Below are 25,080 nucleotides of genomic sequence, written 5' to 3' on the forward strand. Positions count from 1 at the left end.
GGAGGTGCCAGCAGTGAGGTTCTGGCTGCCTGGGTCTGGCCCTGATCCTGAACCACTTGCCCTTCACCCAGCTTGCGAGTGCTCCTCTGATGCTGCAAGGCTGAGCGTGTTGGCTCTGTGTGTGGTTGAAGCCATGGGTAAGACTTAGAATTCAGATGGACGATTTCTGGCTTGTTTTTCCTTCCCTATAGGGTTTTGCTGCTGTGTCCAAAGGCTGTGTCCAACTAGAATGCTGCCATTTATAAACAGGAATTAAAATAAAATGAGGAAAAATGTCACTGGGAATTGGTTACTGAGAGACACAAAGTAAGTTATTAAAAATCAGACCAGGAGTGCAAGCAAAAACAAGGCGAATATCCCTAGAAATCAAGTTGTGAGGGTAAACTTCTTTCAAAGCCATCAGATGGAATGGGATAGCTAAATTTTTCCCCTCTTAATTTTCTACCAAACTATAAAGAGGATTCTATTTTAATAGCACTACCATAGCGGGACATTGCAAATGAATTGTTTGAATGGCTATAATTAGAAGTGATACTGTGAATACTGTCCTAGCATTATTCCTAAATACTGGCTGTTTTTTTTTCCAGGTCTTGCATCTTTAAGGATCCCAAAGCATCTCCAAAACTGTCTGCGTTTGCCAGTGCTAAAGGCAAGGGCAAGAGTACAGCAAAACATGCCGAGCAAAGGAGAAATGCTTACCAACCTCTGCAGCAAACCTTCTGCCTACTGAGGACAGCCACAGGATGTTAAATCTCATGATTAGCAGATAGTCTTGGGTGAATATTTTTGGAAAACCCCTAAGTAACCTAAAAAATTGAATCCTGTTGACTCCCAATGCAATGTTCAAAGACAAAACTTCACTGGAAATACGAGTTCATAAGCCACAGCCTTTGAAACAGCCACTCGTCATCGCAGAGCATCTTTTGTCGACAGACAAAAACGTGTTTTCGCAGCAGGCAGAGCTGGGGGGATGTGGACCAGCTCTGATCCAAATGCAGGGTGGGCAGATCCAAGCAGCATGAAGCCTGAGCCAAGAAACTCAGCCTCTTGCCAGGTTTATTGGCTGAGGTTCAGCACATGCATAAATGTAGAGGGGCTTTTTGGATGGAGGCCGTCTGCATCCTACCGGTCCATCGGGAAGAAGTTGGTCTGTCTGCAAAGAGCACACTGGTGAACCCAAAATTGCTGTAATGGAAATGATGCTCTGCTTCCTGCTGGCAGGAGGGTGAGGATAAGCACCCAACTGGTTCTGGTTAGCAACCGGAGGTTTAAGAAGCCATTTCCAAACAGTTACATAGCTTCCTGATTTATTAATTGATATTTTACCATGTCGAGGATAGCTTTGCTTGATACTGATGTTTTCCAACAGTTCCTCAAATAAAACTTGGTTGAAATTGTTAACAATGTTGCTGAGATTTAATTGTACAGAATAAACTGCTGCCAGCCAGGCATATGTCAGGTGGCAGAGTGGGATCATGGGACAGTAAACTGAGGAGGAAACAGATGAAGAGTCTGGGGCTCTCCCTCTGCAGCCCACCCTGGAAACTGGGTTCCCAAAGTTTTGGCAGTTCATAATTGCCAACAAATAACCTACCCACCATCAGCAGAGGTGTATCTGCAGAGTAACAATGCGCTCTGGACTATTTACTCCACTGGCTCAAGTAACTGAGCTCTGTTCAGTGACTCCGAGGGCTTTGACCCTGTTCAAGATCCATGTGGATAAAAATGCGATGCGACATAATGCAACTTGCTGCTTCACTTGCTAAAAACAAACACACACACAAAGAAACCAACTTCAGCCAGTTTTGCATTAAAATGCATGCAAGTATGCAAAGGAGCACTGCTATGGTTTACCTGAGTTTAGAAGATCCACTAGACAAACATGATTACAGCCCACTATTGCCACTAGTGAGTCAGATAGAAAGGAATATTACTAGCTTTCATATCTGGCTACCTTTGAAAACTCAGCCTAAATAGTCACAAGGTATTCCAGCATTAAGAGTTTTCTATTCCATTTGCTTTCAGGCAGCTGAATGCTGGGGGCTGACCTTTAAAGAAAACAATCCAACAGCATGGCAGTTCTTACAACAAAATTATCCCGTGTCTTGCTAATAGCCATCACTGATGCTCAGTGAGCCATGAGATAGGTATGCACAGCTCTAAGATAGGTGCATGCAATAAGTTCTATTTTAGATTTGATTATATTTAGGCAACGTGGCTTCGGCAAGATCCTATTTCAAGTCATAATTGCAACATGCCATGCTTCCTTTTTAATGCCTTGCAGCAACGGCAGATAAACTATGCCTCTGGGATGCAAGTAAAACAATAACAATCCTAACGTTATTGAAAGCTATATATTTGGACAGGAGAAAATAATCAGTCATCCATATTCTACACAAAATTGCATTATTTGAAATGTATAAATGGGAGAAAATTGATATGAAACCTCCACTAAAGAATTGGCAGTGACTTAAAAATGGTTATTAACTAAATCTGAAAAAACACCCCTGGCAGCTAAACAAGGGTGGTAATTCCTCGCTGAACTGGGTACCTCTCCCACTCAAACAGGGGATGCTCATTGCTTCTCAGTATCTTTGAAATATCTGGCATTATGAAGCTAATGGGACTGGCTAAATGAGAAGCATTCAAAGGGCATAACTAAGTGGCACAATTCCAAAACAGCAATTAAAAGGCGGAATGCTTGAAAAAGAACAATAAAAGAGGTTAATTAGTATCAGGGCCTGGCAATCTGCACAGGAAATACTGTAATTCCATAATGCACTCTCCTTTCATCTGTCTCTCTGTGTCGTGACCATGTTTATTATCTAGCATTCCTTCACATACACCATTTGTAAGAAAATTGAAGAAGAACTTAGAGTGCTACTTGTAATTTAAGCCAGAGTTTGGATAAAGCCATGGGAAACAAAGTAAAACAGGTAGGGAAAAGAACCCAAACTTCATGCCTTCTGTCAAGTATTTTGATTGGCAGGATGGCATGGAGATGCTCAAGAATTAAGAAAAGAAATCAGAAATCTGAAATTTCTCCCTGGGGCTGTATCTACCGGTATTCTAAAGGAAGACTCTTTCATGGTCATTGAAAAGCTAATACAGAAGGCATCTTTTTAGCAGAAGGAAAGTCACAACCTTTCAGCAAGGAACAGCCAAAAGAGAATGAGAGCAAAGATGTTAAGGCCACAGGATGCCACAAGAAGGAGCAGAAGGAGGGGCTGGACTATCTGCCAGGCTAAATCAAGAACTGCTTCAACACTTTTACTGCATCTGACCTGCAGCAGGCAGCAGCTGGCAAAAACGCTCCTGGATTTGAAGGGGAATCTAGCTAAAGTCTGCCTAGGCTGGGCTAGCAGGCAGCTTGCCCTGAGGCTTGCTATTTTGAGGTATCAGAGAGGCCGCTTGTCATTAATATGATAATAAATTCCAATACAAAGAAAGCCAGCATCTCAGATGTTGATGTGGTCCCCAGCTCCTCTCTGTACCCCTCAAAACAGCCAAAACAACCACTCTGAAAGAAAAAATATGAGCCAAAGCCCAGGAGAGAGCCACCTTCCACTGTAACATTTTGAAGGTAAAATGAGCTGATGTACTTCAGGAGTGGAGGCAAATAACTAAAGGAAACAACTATCCAGGAACAGAAGAGATAGAACAAAATATACTGTAATTTAACTGAGCAAAATGTGATGAAGTGAGAGGCTTTAGGTCAAGGCAGAAAACAGCAAGAAGCCCTGCACAGCACTGAAGACATCCTTTTGTTCTGAAGTCATAAATGTGTATCATCCTCCCAGACATATGGGCAGTTGTGTATTTATCCTGTTTATTCTACTACTCCTGTGCATCCTGCCTTGCCATCTGTTGGTAAGAATTTGGATGCTGAACTGTAAGTCTGTGACATAATAAATACCAGTAAACAGAACGAAAATGAAGATAAGCACAAAGTAATGTTTGGAAGCAGGATCAGTTTTTCAGTTTGGAAGTATGATTTATTTCCCGAGATGAGTCTTGGCTCAGAAAACAAGGACCAGCAGGAAAAGGTCCAATTGAAGGGACAGATCTACACTCCGTCCTCTTATATTGGCTTCATATTGGCATAATTCCACCGCCTTCCTAGAAAGCATTTAAATTTATGTAGGTGGAGAATCAGACCTAATCCTGTTCCTCAAGGAACACATGCTGAAACACAAAATATTGCATGTATAAAACATAAGTTGCACGCAAAATGCTTCAAACCCTGTTAATGTTCCTGCACCTTCTCTGAGCTGGGCAGCCCTATTGCTGTGTCCCAGTTTCTCTGCATCTTCTTCTCCCTTTTATTACTAGTATGAGAGGAAAGTGGGTGGGAAGGAAGCACAGTTCTCCCTCCTAGTCAGGAGCAGAAAGAGGAAGTAACCGGCCCTAAAAAAGGCAAGAAACCTAGCTAAGCCCAGACCCACAAGCCCATCCATCCTCCTACTCTCTCTTCATTTCCAGTTTGGGGATATAGAAATTACTGCTCAGCTCTTTGACACACAAACCACCCAGACACCAACTAAATATCTGGGTGCTGAGTGGTATTAATAACAGACTTCATATTACACTCAATACCTAAGTGCTCACCTTCCCAAAAGAGTAAAAACTAGATGAAAGCGCTGGCCTAATATTCTTCCTTTTCTTTGTCTGTAAAGGTACACAGGGCTACAGAATGGAGATATTGGATATATTCCCCTTCCCCTCAGCTTTTTAAGGTGATTCATGTATTTGTACCTGGCAAGACTGACCAAAGCTACAGGTCAACCACAGCACAGTCTGGGCTGAAGTGTGACACGCAGAGTGACCCAGGCAATGCGACAGGATTCACCGGGGAAATAATGACTGTGTTGAAATTCTACAGGAGCAAAAAATATACATATTTGCCTGTTTTATCAGTTCACACTGGTGAGGATTAGTAGAGCTGCCAGAAAGCAGGGCAAGCCCTGATGAGGCACAACGGCCATGAGCTCCTGCCACTATCTAAGAAGAGTAATAAAGCCCATGGCAGAAGGTCAGTTAAAGGTAATGGCTGTTGGAGGAAGCCCAAAGACTACATTACATTACACTGTAAAGGTTCCCCATGAACCCCAAAATGACTTACTATGGCTCTGACAGATATTACCACAAATGCCATCTGTCAACCACCTACAATATGCAGTATAATTATATACAGAATAAAAACAGAACTATAGCACAACGCAGCCGCAGGTATCCCATTTGTATAACCCAACGTCTCCTTGACCCTTCACAAAACGTTTCTGAAACCTAGGTAGGATTATTCTCCACATTACATCTTGCACAGATGAAGAAACTTTACAGCTGGATTACAAATGTGCTCTCATTGGTTTACAGCCTTCAGGGAGTATCGCTAATGCACAGAAAGTCTTTGGGTTCTAAGTTTTGCACTGGGATATCTGACATGCCAAGAGCCACGGAGAAAAAACCAAAACCTTTGTGTAGTCTGATAGCTCCCTACTGGCTATATGGTAGATCGAGTTCAAGAAAGCAAATTAATTCATTAAAGCAACGTATATTCAGTCAATTAGCTTCAGATCTCTGTTTCACAGAGCATCTCAGGAAGAATGGATGTTTTGTTGCATCAATACAGTCATCTGAGAACCTTGGTTACAAATGTTCAAAGAGGTGCATTTAGGAGATCGGTGCTTTTTTTATTCAAGAACAGATAAAGCCTGAACCCATCTTTTGCTGACAGTTCCTCCAGCGCAAAATTCCTTGGTATTTTAAAATATGTTATCCTATGGGCAGTATTTCAAAGGGGTTAACTCTGCATCCCTAAAGATTGCTCCAAATTCAGAAACTCTAGCAAATGGAATGCTCTTTCAAAAACTCAACCTAAAAAGGCTGTCAAAAATCACTCCATCAATTACTGGCAAAACTGCACGGCTTCAAACACTGCTTCAAAGGTGACGTTAGAGCTCTAAGAATTCCATTTAAAAACAGTGAGCAAAGCACAGGCACTTTCTCAACAGCACGTGTTTTACCAAGGAAACGGAGAAGGTATGAGTAGGATGTATGGAAAGAAAGAATGAAAACATGGGCTGAATCTCAGAAAAGTCTCTCTCTAACATATTTATATTTGTTTTGAAAGATTCGTGGATGCAAATTCACTCTTCAGGACCTGTAATACATGTACAAGATACATACAGATTGTCCTAGAAATAGGCTACGGCATACACAGGGTAAGTTTTCCATCATTTGTACACCCACTTGTACATTCTCCATTTGCAGCTACTTTCTTTCATAATGAAAGACTCACATGCTTAACAAAGACTGAGAAGACCAACCAACCATCTCTAAATATGCCTGTGGATATACCCTCCAAGGCAGGTCATGTCTGATACTAAAGTGATACAACATTTACTCTTTGACAAATAAAACTTTGGCAACAACACGTGAATATAAAGTCTGCATTGTGCTTAGCTCATTATGAACAGCAGTGGTGCTAGGACTTCATAGCTTTGCTCTGAGAATACCAAAGAATATTCATTCTGTTTGGAAAAGCCGTGAATTTGCAGTATTGATGGATAGCAGCCTTCCTTTATTTGCTTGCCTCAAACATTTGTATAAGCATTTTTATTTTGTTTTCCAGAGTATCCATGGAAGCAGCGCATGCGTGTGCTGCAGTTCCCACATTCGTGCGCATTCATCCAAGCTGGAAGACGCGCAAATAGTTGTGCAAATGTGCATTTGTGCAAGTTTTCAAGCCATAAATGATTTACTCGCTTCTTCCTCCCAATTATAAAGGTTCCAACCACCCACTCAGGAAGGACATGAGAATTAAATGACCAATTGCACCACTTGAAAAGTAAATGGCAAAGAGGGAATACTAAAAGCAGGAGACACAATGGCTTCAAAGAGATTCATATGCTGAAGTGTTTAATAAAACACTCTTTGAATAAATTTAAATTTAAATTACAAGTACATTACTTGATTTTGTATCTTGATGTGGCGAGCAGAGCTCCCCGTTGTGAGCTGTCCTATTAACTTCAGCATGATTGTCCACCAAGATAAGCAGTTTCAGCGGATAAAGTGGTGGTTTTTAAATCTTTTCATTTCTTCTAGGCAAATATTTAACAGCACATCCTCCTTGTAAGACTGTGCAAGGCTTTCATGGTTGTGCTGCACATTTACCACAGGAATAGGGGCTGCTGGAAAATTATGGTGGTTTAGGTTAGCTTGACCACGAAAAGATTATTCATTAAATACACAGCACCATAACACAAGTGTGTACACAGGCCAGAACAGCAGCCATTGAAATGGGGCTGATTTGCTTCTATTACTAGCTTGTGGATTGGGATGGAGATTTCAGGTGTGATCGGCTGCACTGCTGCATGGGACTTCATCCGAATCGTCTTACTCCAGCGACAGCTTAACTGTAGCTGTCAAAACTGCAGTTATCACAGATGCTGTGTCCCCAGAAAACCAGAAACCGGCTTTGCCAGGGAGCCCCTGGGCCATTTTACTGCAGAGGCTCAGGCGAATCGCATCCACTTCTGCTATGCTCACATTCACACCAAGAATTATTTTAAACAGTTTCCTACTTAAGGCAATTACCTTGGATTAAAATCTTAAAACTCCATGCAGAAATGCTGCTATTATTTAAAATCCACTCAATGAGCCTCCTACCTCCACCTCTGACAAACACACTAAAAGAACAAAATTGGGATTATATAGGCAAGAGCTTGACTGATATATCATTAATGCTACTTCTTGAGTGACTAAGCTCCATAGTAGTATCGCCTACTAGTACTGAAACATGATTTCATCCCCAAGACAACTGCAGCTCCAAACAAAGATAATAGGCTGCATCCCTAAACTATTTCTCTCCAGTTATCATTATGATGGTGATTTGTGGCAAAATGCTGTCTCAAAGAAGAAAACCAGGAAAACATGAAGGAACACCTAATAATTTGATTAGAAGATTATTCTTTTCCATTCTGTTTCAACAATTTTGTTTGAAATCTTGAAATTGGGAACAGAGGTAATTGTTCAAAACCCAGCTTAAGAGGTTGTTTTATGGATATAGTTGAGACGCATTTCAATGGAAAATTTCAATTGACCTGAATTTACTCGATGAAATGCTTTATTCATGTCAAAAGCAACTTGGGAGGCCATTTAAGGTATTTTCAGCTTTGCACATTGGTGTCTTTGATTTGTCTTTCGAGATGAGTCAGCTGGTGCTTAAGACCATTAAAATAAATTAAGTTGGTTTTTATAATTATTAGTTCAAAACACAAAAAGAGTTCTAAAAATAGGTTTGAGGCCAGACTTTTTCATCACATACAAAAATCTATACCTGAAATCATCTTCTTGCTGTGCATCTCCTCAGAGTTGCAGCTGTGATGTTGATTTTATTAGAGACTCATCCACTCTGAATGAGTGATGCTCTGAAGCAGTCAAGGGGGTGTTGTTTTAAACCAGCTTCTAGTTTTATTATTTTATGGAACAAAGGAACCTTTCCACATGGAAATCAAAGTCCCACGATATGGCTTAAAACATGAATAATGTAATGCATCTATAGATTTTATCTTACAAAGGCAGAACATACCGAAAATGTAGGAGAGAATATCTGTGAACAGATGACAGCTTTCTCAAAACTGTCCATTCTTAGCACATATTTGACAACTTTAAAATTTGTAACTCTGTAATTGCATTATGAACGTTTGAATTTTGAGCAGAACAGCTCAACTGCCGGTGGATAGATGGGGCCCATGAAATGCTTTTTTCTCCCCTGAGTTGATGAGGATTCAAGGTTCACTTGCACACAACTGCTGTGTGCAATTTTCCAGCAAACACCCTTGGAAATAAAACATGCCCAGGAAGGCAGAGGCACTGCCCCATGGATGCAATGGGACCACGGGCCATTACCACGCACTGGTTGCAATGCTGCCCCTTTCCCTGACATCTTTCTTTTGAATAAAGTTTTAACTTAAGCTAAAATCAAGGAAAAAAATCCAGCGGTTTCAGTCAAAGCTGCACTTCATTTCTATGAATGAGATTCCTGGAAGACCATACAGAGATCCTGACTTCGGGAAACTCGGGGATTTCTCATGGAGATGATGGGCCCAGCCTAGCAGAGCAACTCCCATAAGATGCAAAAAAACTTACTTTCCATGGAAAAGGAGGACTGAAGACACTAGAACAAGCTCAGTGAAGATGACAAAATTTGGTTCAAGCAGAAGATGCTCAGCATCTCTCCAGAAAACTCAGGAGCATTCAGATGCAAGCCCTTATTTTCCAAGTATCATGATAGCCCACACCGAGAGTTAGATTTCCCTTAGGAGACATAAAGCCAAGCATTATTATTACCCATAAATCTTTACATTTCAATAATGCTTTTTCTCTTTATCATCTAAAAATATTTTCTTGTCCTACAGCGATTCTACGTAGGTATCCTATCACTAGGTAGCAAAGCTGGTAATTTAAGAGGAAAATTACATTACACTGTAGCCTTTAATTGTTAGGGAAAGGATAAGATGAGAACTTGCTTCTACCACACCACAGCCTTTCCCGGGGACAGAAACCACCTCTGAACACAGCTGCTAGACTGAACTATAGCTGGGCTCATCTGGGCCGAGCTGTCAGTCAGAATAAACCACAAAACCAGGCTTACAAAGTTCATGTGCGCTAAGTTGTGCCGATGGAATTGGGTGCACTGCAGCCGCTATGCCAAGCGCATTACTGTGGGAAGAAAGACTCCGGCATACCCTCTACCCCCACGAGCCACAGAGCAGCAAAAGTCAACAGCTTTCCTCCACGCTCTCCCTTTCATCCAGCATCACTGAGGCTCTGGAAGGTGTTCACACAGAGGAAGCAGACACAGTAGATGAGGGGGTTCAGAGCCCCGTGGCCCTGGTCCCACTGCCAGCGCCAGCCCCCGGCGTGTGTCTCTTTCCTTGGGACATGTCGATTTCCCATGGTCAGAGCTCCGTGCACACGGCTGACAGATGTGTTTTCCCATCTGGGCTTCCCTATCTGCTATGCCAAACCCTCGGAACACCCATGTGTTTCTTTGTCCCGGCAGTTACCCACCGCGCCTTCGCTACAACTCCATTTTCAGAGAGGAAGCCACATATTTGGCCTCTGTGGGGAGTGGGGTGTCCCGCTACCCATCTCAGCCACTAAAACACATACCCTTCTCTTTGTTAATCTTATTCAGCCTGACCCTTGCGCTGTACTAAGTAACCGCGAGTCCACACCAAAGCACTTGAACAGCAGCAACATCATCTTCAACCAGGCTCTCGGTATGTCTATCTGAGGGTACACGGGGAGGAACTTGGATTTCCACTGTCCCGCCCGAGAGCTGTGGCCAAGCCCCAGAGCCCCTGAGGCCAAAACCCTAGGGGGTCCCCGGCCCCGAAGCCTGTAGGGCTCCGATGCACTCCAAAGCCCCGGACCCGCCAGGACCCCGTCAAAGCCCTGCAGCCCCGTGGGGGCCGCGAAGCGAGGTCGCTCCCTTGGGCAGTGGTCCCCCGGGCAGTGCTCCCCCGGGCAGAGCTCCGCATCCCGCCGCCCGGTTCCCATGGCAATCTCGGAGATGCCGGTTGCCACGGTAACGCCATCCTCCTCCTCGGCCGTGTCCGAGGCAGCGGCGCGGCTCCGGCTCTGCCCGGCGGCTCCGGGCGCGCAGCCGGTCCCCCCGGGAAGTTGCTCCCCCTTTAACCCTCGGTACCTTCGAGGCAGCAGATCCTCCAGAGCCCCGAGTGCGTGAGATCGCCCCTCGCCCGCCGCGGCGGCCCCTGCGCCTCGTCCGTCGTGATGTTGGTGCCGTTGCAGATGTGAGCGCTGGAGTAGAGCCAGTAATCGGTGCCGATGGCGATGGCCATGAGGCTGAAGGCGGCGAAGGCTCCCACCGTGGTCAGCAGCATCTGGACGCCACGGTCACACCACACCATGGTGCTTCATAGTCCCCGCACGGGCGCGGGGGGCCGCACGACACCGCCCGGCAGCCGCCGCCGCCGCCGCCCGCGGGAGGCAGCCGAGTCACGGGGCGGGGGGCGGAGGCGGCGGCGGGGGCAGAGCGGGGCGGGGGGGAACCGCTTTCCGCCGCCGCGGGGCCGGGCTCCGCCGCCAGCCGCGCCCCGCCCCGGGAGGGTGGGAGCGAGGGAGGGGCCGCCCGGCCGCGGAGCACCGGGAGCGGGGAGATGCGCTCGACCCCGCGGTGCTGGGGCAGCCCCGAGCTTCGCTTTGCTGCGCGGGCCCGGAGCGCTCCGCCGGCGGCCGGACCGCGGTGCCCCGTCTGAAGTGGGAAGTTGGAAGGGAACGAAGGTGCGAGCGGTGCCGGCTCCGCACCCCGCGCACGGCGGAACGCGCCTGGAGACCAGGAAGGCGCTGCCCAGCCGAGGGTGCAAATCCGCTGCCTGTCGGGTCCGCACATCTGCCCCTGCCCTGGGAATCACCGCAGGGATGGTGCCGAAACCAGGGCGCAAAGTGCCGCAGTCCCAAGAAGGGTGCCGGGGTTGTGGGGAGCCACAGGCAGAGCAAACGGGGTGGGTGTGTTAGCCATGATCTCCTCCTGCAGCCCCACGCAGTGCAAGGAGGTGGTAGGCAAGTATTTAGGCTGCTGGTTTCCTCCTGTTTGGAAAGGGATGGGGGGAATTCGGCAATTTTCTATTGGGAAACCAAAGGGAGAAATATCCACACCATTTTTTATCATGTTACTCTGCTTCCTACCCCTGACTCTCATCACTGCGAGTTGACAAGTCTGTCCTGCCTCCACCTCATCCAAGTGACAAGCCAGATGAATGGGAAGCCTTCCTGATCAGCTAATGCATTTGTGTGGAGGGAGCGTGGCAGCACACCAGCTTTATGTATATGAATTAGGGAGTGGGAGGACAAGAGCTACAAACCTCGAGAAATACAGCGCTCTTCCCGAGCAGTGCGTGGATGGCTGCAGGTGCTTGTGTGACTCCGCTGCTCAGCATTCCAACGCAGAGATGCTTTTCAGCTGCTTCTCCTTGCCATAAAAACTGGGAAGGCAAAAAAGCAAAATGCAGATTAAAAGCTGGTCTTTATTTCACAGAGACCTCAGCAAATTGCTCAGACGTGAAGCCTGTGAGCACAGAAGAGCTCTACATGAGGTGCTTGGTTTAAGCATGTCAATTATGCTTTTCTTTTCAGCTGTAGTTTGTAGGGCTATCAGTGCCTTTGCAAAACCACCTTCTAAATGAATAGCTCCATTAGGGATGGAAGAATGAAGCCAGGTAAACTCAAAAGCAGGGTGAAGCCTCGTTCAGAAAAACTGGATCGAGCATTTAAGTTTAATGAGGTTCAACAAACTTCTCGGTTAAAATATATGTTTGTACCTCTGGGCTTTGGGCAGAGTGGGAAAATGAGATACTGAAACAGCGGGAGAGAAGCCATTTCCATAGCTTTTTAAACCCATCGAGCCTTAATTAATATTATTTATTTGTATTACTGCACTGCCTGCGAGAGCCGCTCCCGGCTCGTTCTCCATAGCGAGGACAGGGGAAGGGCCATCACGGGGCAGGACTCCAGCATGGCACGGAAATACCCTTCTCAGGTGCTCCCAGTCCAGACGTGCAGCAAGAGGCAGGATGAATGGTCTGGTGGGTTCCCAGCAGCCTCTGCCAGCAGAAAACAGACACACGGCTTCCATGGGCTCCGAGCCACCAGCCCTGCAGCAACCCTCCCACATAGTCCTACTGATGGTGCAAGGGAACAGGACATTCACAGAATTCATTACTACAAATCTCTGCTCCTCATCCTCCCCCTGCATTTTGCAAAGGAAATGTCTGTTTCTACTGCCTTGTGAGAAGTAACTCAGGTTCCTAAAGGGTTACAGAGCAGCATCCAAGGCAGACAATCATTTTCTGCCCAAGCTGTCTTTTTCAGTTTAGAATTTTTCTCTGTTCTTTTGAAATGCATGAAGTAGATCGTGGGAGAGCTAATATTATATTCCACTACTGAAAGCTGGAGTATTTTACATTGATGTCTGGCTTTAGTGATTTTCTAAGGATTTTGAATTCATTAAATCCAACCATTGAATAATCTCCATTTGTGGCAAAAGGAAGGCAAAAATGCTTGAACTCCTCAGCAGCAAAAAAACCATGTAGTCTTGTCTTACATGCAAAAGCTGTCTGACCTGCTAAACGTAGTAGAGGTTGGCCATCATGCAACTTTTGATTTGCAGACTTTGCTTATGATACAGCCTTATAGCCCACTGCTGAATGTGGCAGTAGAGCAGCCTTGGTGGGGTGTTTTGCACTGCAGTAGCATCCTCTCTCCTCAATCAGAATTAAAGACCCAATTGTTCCAAGCTCAGACCAGAGACAAAAGCTCATGACAATGACAAGAGGAAGCCCCACAGCTTACCCCTCTGATTTAGACCCCAGAGGACACCATGCAAGAGCAAGTATCCAAACCAAGCGATACTTTTTACATTGGAGAAACAAACTTGAAGCAGAATTGTTTTGATTCCTGGATGTCAATGTTCAAAGCTTTAAATGAAATCCCATGCCTGATCATCTTATTTCTGAACTGAATAACAGTTACTTTGGAGATGAAACTTGAGCTTTAACCGAATTCAGCAAGAGCTGTCACTAATAAAATCCTGCCCCAGAGACACCACTGATAGCTGAAAAAACTCAAGATGTTACCATTTAGCACTACTGCTTCTGCTGCCAAGTGTCAAACACATTGAAACACATTGACTTTAACAGATTAGTCTTTTTTTTTAATCTATCATCTAGAAAAATAACACCAGAATTTCACCAAGAGAAACTTTTTGGGAGTTGCTCAAGAAAAACTCAAGAGAGTTCTTTCTCAGAATGAAAATAATCACTTCAATTTAATAACCCTTTTGATATGGATACAGCCTAACCATCAGCCAAGCCTGGAACAGATACTCCATCCTCCCTTGTCCTTTCTCAGCTTTTAGCTTTACACATGTGAGAATGAAGTTTAGCATCTAGGAATGTCCTAAAGCTATAAGAACATCTATATAATTAACTATTATCTCCTGTGGGTCTTAATATCTTTCCTATTGATTTCAATGCTAATATTAGGGAAAAAATCCTTAATAATTTCCTTCAGATTATCTACATATGAAGAATGGGAGAAAGGCCTCATACTTTTGTACAGTGTCAGATAATCTCCTTTTATACACAGGGCAATGGTGGGATTCAATTCAACTCACCAGATTAGCAACAGAGCTTCACAAGCACAAAGATCTCCAGCCTGAACAAAGAACCTTGCAAGAATATGGGATGTGGCAGGCGGTGTCAGTTATGTCACAGGTGTATGTAAGAGGAATAATATTGAAGTTATTCATGGAACTATTTTCCATACAACTTGGATCAAATCTTGCATGTCAGTGTGACACTTACTGATCTACACTAGGAGACCTTTGCAGAGATGGATCCAAATGACTTGCCAAGCTCATAAATTCTACAGCAAAACAAAGGCTGAATTAACTTCTGAGGGCTAATACAGTACCTGACCTACTGACCCGCTGATCCCTTCTATTATCATTCATCATATATTGGAATGGCATGGCATCTTTCACCTCTGGGGACCCTACACCCTATGGAGGGTCTTCTTCCAGCAAGAAGAAGTCACCATCACATTTCAGATAATTAAATCTAAAAAAGGGTGAACTTGATTTTCATTTGAGGAGTTACGAGGCTGAATTTATTCTTTAGTCCTATAAAAAGGCCATCTGAAGTCAACATGAATAGTTTCACTTTGTCCCTCAGAGCTGAAGAAACGGTGGTCTTAAAGGAAAAATATTGTCGCTCTTTTGCCACTTGGTAGACAACAGCTTGGCCTGGATTCTATTATTCCTTTTAATGTATTAAATATTCCTTGGCTTAGTCATGGGAAGCAAAGCAACACAACTGCTTTCTAATAAATAAAATGTGCTCAGAAGCAACTCTGAAGCTTTCCAGATAACCGCATTTTGAGTTTGTCAGGAAGCCAGATGCTGCTATTGGAAAAGTGGCTGCTATGGTTTGTCATCTGAGCCTAGAAATTGATACTCAAGAATGATATGATGAGACAGACTCGATGACAGCAATGCTCTTTCTATAAATAATTTGAAGAAAACTTTTTTCATTAAAAAAAGAAATATCTTTTGCTAGAGACTTGCACAGCAAACCAGAAAATTAAAAAGGATAGGCCTGCTGTGTCTGAATAGGGCCATCACAAGCCCACAATATACACAATTTATAGCAGCTCCTCATATATTTTACACTACATAGGCTGCATTTTTCCCATAATACCAATAGTTATGAAGCTCATTATCTTTTTGACAAGGGAGAAATGGAATATTATTCCTTTACTTGCTTGATCATATCAAATGTCAAAGCAAATTATGAATGCTTGTCCTTCAAATACTCATCCCTCCTGGTAAGATATTTAATATCAATAGCATTCACATTCTGCTACAGGATGAACTAATATTGTACACATCTCCTAGATCTAAAGTTCATTGTGTCTGTTATCTGCTTTCATCTCTCAAGTCCTACCTCTTGTCCATGTCCTAAGACCTGGGAAATACATTACAGTGGTAAATATCACCTTAAAGATTATCTGGAGTATGTGTTACATCTGTGAGTGGTGGTTACTCGTGAGTTTAAAGTGTTAAAAAGGGAGCAGGAGAAAGAATGAGGGGTTAATAGGACTAAACCCTGATTTTGCATCGTGTTTCAAAGGATTTAGAGAAGTAATGTTATAGAATCATAGAATAGTTAGGGTTGGAAAGGACCTTAAGATCATCCAGTTCCAACCCCCTGCCATGGGCAGGGACACCTCACACTAAACTGTCTCACCCAAGGCTTCATCCAACCTGGCCTTGAACACTGCCAGCGATGGAGCATTCACAACTTCCCTGGGCAACCCATTCCAGTGCCTCACCGCCCTTACAGTAAGGGATTTCTTCCTTATACCCCATCTAAACTTCCCCTGTTTAAGTTTTAACCCATTACCCCTTGTCCTGTCACTACAGTCCCTGTTGTGATGAGACACTACTTCTAGCACAAAAGACCTGCTAGAAGTTCAGTGAAACTATCTTTCTCATAGTGGGGTAACAGACGTTCTGACTGAGAATTCACCCAGACAAGGCACTAGTGGAATGAGCTGTGTTTGTTCTCAGGGCAGCATCCAGAGGGAAATGCGAATTCTCCATGGGAATACAGTACAATGATGGGGGAAAAGAGGAAAAAAATGCCTGTGGGGTTTTCCCATTCCACCCTTTATCTGTCAGTTCTAAGACATAATTACACACCTGTAAACAGCCCAGCAACAGGCTATTTGTGCTGTACAGACACACACACACACACAGCTACTCCACATGGACTTCAGACAGACTAAAGATGACATAGGGAGCCGGATGTCACTGTGATGGATTGCATTTGAGGGCTCTCTGAAGCACACATGTGCTTGTGTGCATCCTGCTGATCACTGCCAGGACTCCTGAGCACCAACCCCTAACTGCTCCACAAAGCAGCATTAATCTCTCTAATAGCCTTTAAAAAAATACCAAACCCCCAAACTCAATCCTTTTTCAAACAAATATTCCCTCCCAGACCTAAGGGAGAAGGTGCTGTAGCAGAGCAGCACGGAGATGCTCGCTGAGGTCACATGAAGTGTAAAATGAGGTAATCTGTAGGGAAGCTTACTGCTTCTGAAACATTGCATCACCCACACATCTGGAGGATGGAGAACTACCCATGGCCAGAGACATGGAAATTGCTTGCTGCACTCTGACTGCATTTTAACCTGAAAAGAAGGGTTTCAATGGGAACATCTCAGGAGGTGGATTGAGCGAAACAGGTTTTTAGGATAAGTCTTAAATACTTAATCACGATAACTTGCTGCACTGAATTTATCTCCTAAGCTGCCTAAAGTAAATTCCTCAGATCTGGCTGAACCATTTTGAGCTGATAATGCAGCATTCAAGGAGGAAGGCTGTTGCCCAGCAAAGGGATTTTTCTCATTAGAATTGCAGCTGATTATTCACCAGCAAGTTGGTCTTTTGGGAGCACACCCTGGCAGCTCCCTTGGAAAGTTTCATAAGCACTCAGTCTGCTAAGGAAGGAAATTGAAAGGTGGAATTAAAGCTAGCCTTTACTTCTGATAGGTCAGTGACAGAACAAGCAGCCAAAACAAGGTTTATCTCATCTTCCCTGGGCTCTGGTTCTGTTATTTCTACAGAAGAGACCAGGAAGTCCCTTTAGATCAGCTTCCTGCTATGGCAGGGGCTGCAGTCTCTGATGCTGAACCCAAGTTACCAAAACCATGCTCTTGATCACGTTTGTAACACTTAATGGGTCTGAAGAGCTGGTTTTCCATAGAATCACGCTTGGGAGATTGATCTTGAAGCAGATAATCAAAGCTTTACTGGGAGCCTCCTAACTCCACTGAGATTATTTAAACTGAGAAGCTTAAACCTGTTTCTGTAAAGGCTTTCTCATTTCATTGCTCTTTTCCACTTTCAATGCAATTCAGACAGAGATCAGCAAGCAAGGGGAGATGGTAGGTGAGAAACAGGGAAACCCAAGGGGGAGATCTGCCAAGAGGAGCAAAACTTTAAACCTACTCCCGATTCATGAGCTGGTTTAGGTGGAATAAATGCTCAAGTGCCCATGCACCTCCTCCTTATTTAGGAAGTGCACATGGAATGACAGCAACCCCTTTTCCACAGACTATTATGTGATAGTAGCAGTGATGAGGAGAGGAAGAAAAGCTGTGGTAGTAGCATCAAAGCACCCTGACAGTGTTTTAAATGAGCTGTAAATAAGGCCAGCAGAACGCCATAAACCCTTGCCATATACAGTGCACGAGAGCTGTAATTTGTGCTCTCTCTGTTTGAAAGCTACACCAGTGTCTTGATGAAGTATTTTGTTTGGGCTGAGCAAATGGTAAATGGTGTATTTATTGATTTTTATCTCTCTTCACACCTCAGACGCTGCCTGTCTGCTCAAGGCCAGGTCACAGCACACTTACTTATTCAGCAAACACCTACTCCATGGCTGAACCATAAGCTCTTCGGGGAAAAGACAGTATTTACTCAGCCTAAGATACCAGGGTTTCCTTTCCTCCCCTTCTTCTCCCAGAGAGACCTGCAGGTCATTTTGTAAGAGGTGTTTTGTTAATGCAGTCAATCTACTGCAAATATGAACTAAATCAAAGCCAATGCAAAACCCCCTTACACTTGAAAGGGTCAAAAATATAAGCCAGATCCTTTGGAAGAGTAAGATCACCAACCAATACAACCTGCCGCTCTGCTCCCGTGAGACCACACTTGGAGCACTGTGTGCCATCCTGGTGTCCTCAGCGTAAGGACATGGAGCTGTTGGGGCAAGTCCAGAGGATGCCACAAGGACGATCAGGGGCTGGAGCAGCTCAGAAAGTTGGGGCTGTTCAACATGGAGAAGAGAAGATGCGTGGAGACCTCCGAGCAGCTTCCAGTGTCTAAAAGGGGCTACAAGGGTGCTGTAGAGGGACTCAGTTTGGGAAGTACAAGTAGCTAGGATTTACCTGAGGAGCAGCAGAGTCATCCCCATGGTGGAGTGAGCAAAACCACATGATTCCAGGTCCCGAGATCCCCATGTGGCTTCCTCTTCATGGATACACACAAGAGCAATTCCAGACTGCACCCATCACAACTCATGGCACTGTGTTGGGGCAGCACTGGCACAACACTGCTCTTAGAGAGCAAACAGGAGGCTCTGCCCAAGAGAGCACAAAGTCTCATCTGCTCGAAAGAAAACCAGCTTTTGGAGAAAGATGTGAAATTGCAGCAGCCAGAGTCGTGAAAAGCCTTGACAAAATATTTAGCACGGAGAAAAAGAGAGCGCTTGCCAATTGCTAAAGTCTTCCTAATTCAGGGTATTAGATGGTTACTGCCACTACTATTAAAGAGACACTGTTTTCTGAGTGATCTATGCAGAGAAGGGCTGGAACACACCTACAGCTTTCCCATGTTCTTTTAGCTTTGCTAGTAGAGAAAAACATTTCCTCTCCTATGAGGCTCAATTGAATAACTAGTCAATTTGGTTAGCAAATAGGTAATGTGTGATTTTGTGCTATAGCCTGTCAATATGTGCCTAGAAAATTCAATAGATAAATCTCTAGGTTTTAGGTTCATCACATGTATGTTGAGGCATCCAGATTTTTTTTCAATCTATCACGGAGAAACTGTTAAAGAATGAGGATGAGGTTGCAAAAACCCCGAAAGGAATTGGCTTTCCACTGAGCTCCACAAGACAATAGTATCATCTGAGCAACTCTACTACAATTTACTTACTAGAATGAAAAATAACAACAGCTATTCTGGTTGAAATAACCTCTTTTCTCATAGCAGAGACCCATTCCAGGGTCAACATCTACTGTCAAACCTCATGATTAGGCTCATTAAAACTGTCCTATTGAATTTGCTTTCAAATGAGAGTTATTTTTGGTCATGTTCTTACATGGAACTTGAATATCCACAATATGAACATCGGATCCTTCCCCATCCTAAGCCCTCTGTGGTCTTTTGCATTATTTAGGTGAATGATTCTAGCAAAAATGTTTTTGCTTTTCTACTGGAAGTTTTACATTTGTCACAGAAAAGCATTGCAAGAAGATCTCTATTAATATAATGGTTTCTAGGTAGCAAGGAAAAAAAACAAACACTAAACCCACAGCTTCTCTATGGAAAAACCTGGCAGATGTTTGCTTTCTACCCATAACTGTAATGCCTCTAAAAAAAAGGAGCATTCCAGTCTTACAAGCATTAACATGGAAAATAAATAGAAGTGGTGAATATGGCACACTGAAGATTACATGTGAGGGACCAGAAACTCAAATCCCTTCTCTCAAGAGACACTGCAAGGGTAATGAGAAGATGCAGAAGCTTTTCCATCTCCAGAATCAGTCCCTCATGGAACATCACTGAGGCAGACAAACCAAATGGGGCAGCATGGGTGGAAAGGATTACTTAGCGAGTATCGGCTGGTGCGAGACACCTACAGACACCCCAGCCCACAGCCTTGCAAAGGAAAGTGCCAGAAGCCATTCCCATTTGCGATAAACTAACTATGTATCAGGGATTTTCTTCTTGTTTTTTACAGTTCTTTGCCCGTTTGCAGCCTTGTGGAGGTGGGAAAGGGAGCACGTTGTTCCCGGATGGCAGCCGTGATGCCATGAGATGCTGGAGAGTGCTGTGCCCACCTTATCAGAGGGTCTTAAATATAGCAAATACCAGATTCACCTCATGGGTTTTCAGTAATGAACTAGAGCAAGTGGTCCAACACCATTCTCCCAAGATGGTATTTTAAAATGAGATGAAATACTGCGCACACACCGGGCTGGGGATGCACAGGTTTTTGCCATACTGAAAGAGCATCATAGCGCCAGGTGGGGCAGCAGTTGCCACATGGCATGGGACAGGTTGTGGGGACCACAGGGACTCCCTCCCTTTGGGGATGGGCAGGAGGCTAAAGACAGAAGATGTGACTGCTAAACTTCTAAGCAAACCTGACCAATTGTTGTACAGATATCTGCCTTGCTGAGAATAAGAGACCAGCTGGGTCCAGGCTGCACACACGCACTCCTACCTTCTCCACGCTTGTAGCCTGCAGGGTACCTTTTTTCCTTCCCCTCTTTTGTAGCATAGCCAGCGCTTGTTCCCACAATCCCAGCGGAGGGCTGAAGAAGAAACAAAGTTGGAGAGGAAAGGTGAAGTGGATTCTACTCAATTGCTAAAAGCTTGGAGTAATCTGCACTGCTGCAATTCCAGCAGTTGAGATAACTAGCCAGAAATATGCATTTAATGTTTCATTTTTTCTGCCTTTTTTCCCCTCCAAGACATTTTTTCCTCAGTGGGGGAGGGAGCTAACAATGACTTCAATTGCAGAATGAAGTTTAAAGCCCAGATCTTTCCAATTCCGCTTATTCCTTTAAGCTATTCCAATCCCCTTTATGTTCTTTCTGCATACACACATCTGTCTTCTTCAAAGCCTTAACCATCTCTGACACACCTGACCTTTCCATCCAAGCGCAATGGTGAGAGGCAAAGAAAAAACCCTTTACCTACAGCAAGCAACTCTTTGTTTTGCCAGTCCCACGCCTGAAAATTTTGCTGCTGCAGGAAGTAAAACAGTGAGCAACCTTTCCTCTGCTTTTGAAAATGGGAACTGTCATCTCTTTGAGAGAAATAACAGCTTATCTTTAGGCTGTCAGACATGACTTAGTTATTAGAGTCGTCTTAAGCAAACGCTACGAGAAGAATTAGGACAGTTGGTGCAGAAGTGTCAAGAGTTCAGAAATTAATTTGACAAGATCTGGGAGATCTTGGATGTGAAGCTTTCTGTGACAGTTGTTTTGCAAATACTGGAACCCACTAAAAACAAAAATCAGGTGAAACTAGTCTCCATATTCAATTAATAGATGCTACACCCCTTCAACAGCCATTACTCTGATTAGACCCATTCAATGCATGCCAATAAATATAATTTAATCTATTCATGCACATGGAGTTTACCCATTTTTAACTAAAATAGCTGATAAACTTACTCTTTTTGGCAATACTACTGTATTTTTGGCTGCAGTTTACATAAACATCCCTCTCCTCCACTTAGCGAATAAGATCATACATCGCTATATGATAGAGCACATGCAGCTCTGTTTTTGAAGGTTTTGGAATAATTTCTATATGAAAACTTATTTCTAAAGATGAAGAGAATTTAGGCTAAGAGGAATTATGGCTAATAGATTCTGACCTCAACAGGCTATAATGCAGACTGGCTTTGCACTCAAGTAATATTTGCATCAAGCCCATGCCACATAGCTGTGCTAAACCATACCAATTCATCATTTAAAGAAGCCACTACATCCATTAGTAAATTGTTTCAATAGTTAATTATTAGCAGCATAAAAAGGATGTGATTATCCCCAGCCCAAGTCTCGAGGGGCGCTGTCAGCACATGGATTACACTACTGCAACTCCCATCCAAAGCCATCAGCTTAATGAAACATGAGAAACATTTTCGAAACCAAAGATGCTTTCTCTTGTTAGCCAACAGCTGGCTATTGGAGCTGCCAGTCTAGGCTTAGGCAGAGGATAAACAGGGCTCAGATATGAAATATGGCACTGCTGCTGCACACCCAGGCAGCCCACATGGCCACCACCATGTGGTGGTGGCTGGGGAGGAGCTGGCACAAGCCCTCCCTCATTTACCTCTTGCTCCCCAGCATTACTCTGCCACAAGGTCAGTGTTCCTGGCTGAGGATGGGGAAGCTGCGCATCCCCAGGGATCAGTGCCAATTGGCATGTGGTTGCTAAGCAAGTTCATCAATACCAATTAATCCTGGAGGTGACACCTGCACGTGAGCATGGCCAGGAGCTGCACGTTCTGCAGCTGGAGGACGTGATTAATTGCCATAGCTTCAGCAGCTGAGGTGGTTGGTGCTTCCATCAGCGCGGCAAATGGCAGTGGAAAGTCACCAAGCCAGCTCCTTTCTGCTAGAGACAGATCTGCACAGTCATCTTCAGGGGGGGAATATGAGCTAAATTTAAGGAACTGCTCAGTATAGAAAGTGGTTTTGTTTGACAGAACAAAAAAATACCATAAATCAGTTGATTCCAGTATTTGCTGCAATTCCTCTAACTGATGATTTGTCTTAACACTGGGGTTGGCTGGGAAGAGCAGCATTTGCCAGTAAAACTTCTGAAGAAACTCCAATAATTTAATTAAATTCCCTCCCCAAATTGTTTTCTGATGCAAAGACATGAAAAATTATGAGTTGAATTTCCAGTTCATTTTGTTCTTTAATAGTTAAACAATGCTGCTTTTTTTTCAGCTGGCATTTTGTCTGTCTGCACCCTCAGTTGTTCCCACCACCATCTTCTTCATCTCTTAACCAGGTAAGCTTCATGTCTGGGCTGCTTGGCAGAAAACTGAGGGCAGTTACTCTGCAGGTCCTCTGGGGCCAGCAGTCACCTCTGCTCAGGTGGCTAAAGGGGAAATGTGCTTCTCTTCAGTAGCATCCCAGCAGAGAAGTGATGCACTACAACCTCCATCACCAAAACAATCAAGGAGCCTTACCCTGCATGTTCATGCTGAGGGGGCAGGGTCAATAGCTGTAACTAAGTGGAAGGCCAGTAAAATGATCTAAAAAAGAGAATGATAGGAGAAAAAAGACAATTATTTTTTTACCTTAGTGTGACGGGTTCTTTCACAAAGGTTTTTCCCAACCATTAAAAAAGGAAAACCCAAACCCCCTACCAGTGTGATTTGTTCTGGAGGCAGGGTAAGACAACATCAAATCCCACAAGCAATTTGCAGTGCTCTCTTACAAAGCACAGCCTGGCAATCTTAGCTCTCCGCCTCACTTAAAACAGCATCTCTGTTCCTGGATAACCCCCAAACCCATGGCAATTAATGAATACAAAACCAACGGATTGTTGTTTTACTTCCCATTCCCAACACTCACTCTGCATTAGGCTCCATCATTTCACAACTCGCTTGATGTAACACAATGTGGCAGAATGCACCCTGATCCAGGAGTGAACCCTGATGCAATGCAGAATGGATGCCTTGGACTGAAACCGCTCCTTCGTTGCCTTTCCTACCTTTGATCCTCATTTGCTGCTTGTGACAGGCTGTTAAACAAATATCAGTGACAAGGCTTGGTATGCATTTGTTTTTCTGCAGCTTGCTTCCTTTTTGTTCAGCTCTCCGAGCCCAGCGCCTTGTTGACAAATATACAAACCCCATTACCGATTAATGCTTTTAGCCTGGTGTCCTCTCCTCTCTTTACTCCCCAGTGCCAGCTCTACACATTAGCCTGGGTAACATTCAAAGATAATTGTTTTGTTTATTTGTTTGGGGGAGTAACAGCAATCAGACAGGCAAATCCCAGTCCTTACCAACTCTGCTTTCAAATGCAGCCTGCTCCGAGGGGAGCTGGAGAAGCACACACCGCGTTTGCTCAAGGTGAAACCTCACTTTCCTTCTTTCACTCCTAATTTCTTCCTTCTTTCCACAACAGGACATGTCTGCCAGCACTCAGCGCTTCTGCAGGCTTTGCGCATCTAGAGGCAGGGATCCTGCAGACTCTTGGTTTGTTTTGTTGCTTTTCAAAGCCCACCCTTGTTGCATGCTGCGATACATTGAAAATGAGAACTCATTCTTGGTAATATACGTCAGCCCCAGCACATGCATTTGGTCAGGATCACACGTGTTTGTGCACAGAGACCTATTTCAGTGCTTGAAGAAACATGTCATGAACCTTTTCAAAAGCGGTCATTGACTTCAGGTATCTTGATTTCCAACACAGCTGAAGAAGAGCAATGGTTGAAGGCTGGGTGCTTGGGATCTTTGCAAGCAGGAGACCCATACATCCTATACCCATAGAAATAAGTTAATTCCCTGCTAGTCCTCTGTGGGAGAAACCCCACTTGATTAACACTAAGTGCAGGTGGAGGTAGCACGGCTTGAACACGTTAACATGACTGCAAAAGGGAGCGAGCAATGGGTAAGCTTAATTCAGCCTCTTTTCTGCTTCCAGAGATGTAAAGTCTTGCTGAACAGCCGTGACCATGCAGCATGTTAACCGAGGAGACATAAGACACAGTTGGCAACACACATTAGCATCTTCCGCTCTGATAATTAGTTTAGTGAAAAATTATTGCATTATCTGTTCATTTTCACTAGAGACCAATTGCAGTCTTAAAGAAAAAGGAAAGCTCACATTAGGTGCTTTTAATAAGACAATAAACTCTATAGCATTTCCAAACAAGATTTAAAACCCATTCAGCATGTGAGTAATTAGCACAAGTCAGGTTGGAGGCCAAATGCATTATTTAGTAACGGAATTAAATTTGCTTTGAAAGAAAGAAGCCCATTAAAATCCACAAAAACACCTAAGTGTCAAGGCAAGGTATTTAAACCATACTGCAGCAGAAACGGTTGTAGCATAGTAACAATGCACTGGGATGCAGTTCAGGTTTTAGCAAATAGGGACCCAATCCTGTGGTCAACGACAGAGATTTTGCTCCAGCTATGCAGGGAGAAATAATCCTACCAG

The 25,080-nt window shown here is 44.1% G+C and overlaps 1 protein-coding gene across 1 annotated transcript in view; it reads right to left on the minus strand.

Annotated features, from left to right (window-relative positions):
• The window catches only part of CACNG4 (calcium voltage-gated channel auxiliary subunit gamma 4), a 41,197-nt gene extending 30,100 nt beyond the window's left edge, over positions 1–11,097 (minus strand). Inside the window, exon 1 of the mRNA XM_057418556.1 lies at positions 10,715–11,097. Within this exon, the coding sequence (XP_057274539.1) occupies positions 10,715–10,937 (223 nt within the window). The 5' untranslated portion in view covers positions 10,938–11,097. The remainder of the gene's footprint in view (positions 1–10,714) is intronic.
• Positions 11,098–25,080: the final 13,983 nt, after the last annotated feature.

This window comes from Pezoporus wallicus, unplaced genomic scaffold (assembly GCF_028554395.1).
Source record: "Pezoporus wallicus isolate ANWC-B61680 ecotype Strahan unplaced genomic scaffold, APGP_CSIRO_Pwel_v1 contig_3710, whole genome shotgun sequence".
Taxonomy (NCBI): domain Eukaryota; kingdom Metazoa; phylum Chordata; class Aves; order Psittaciformes; family Psittacidae; genus Pezoporus; species Pezoporus wallicus.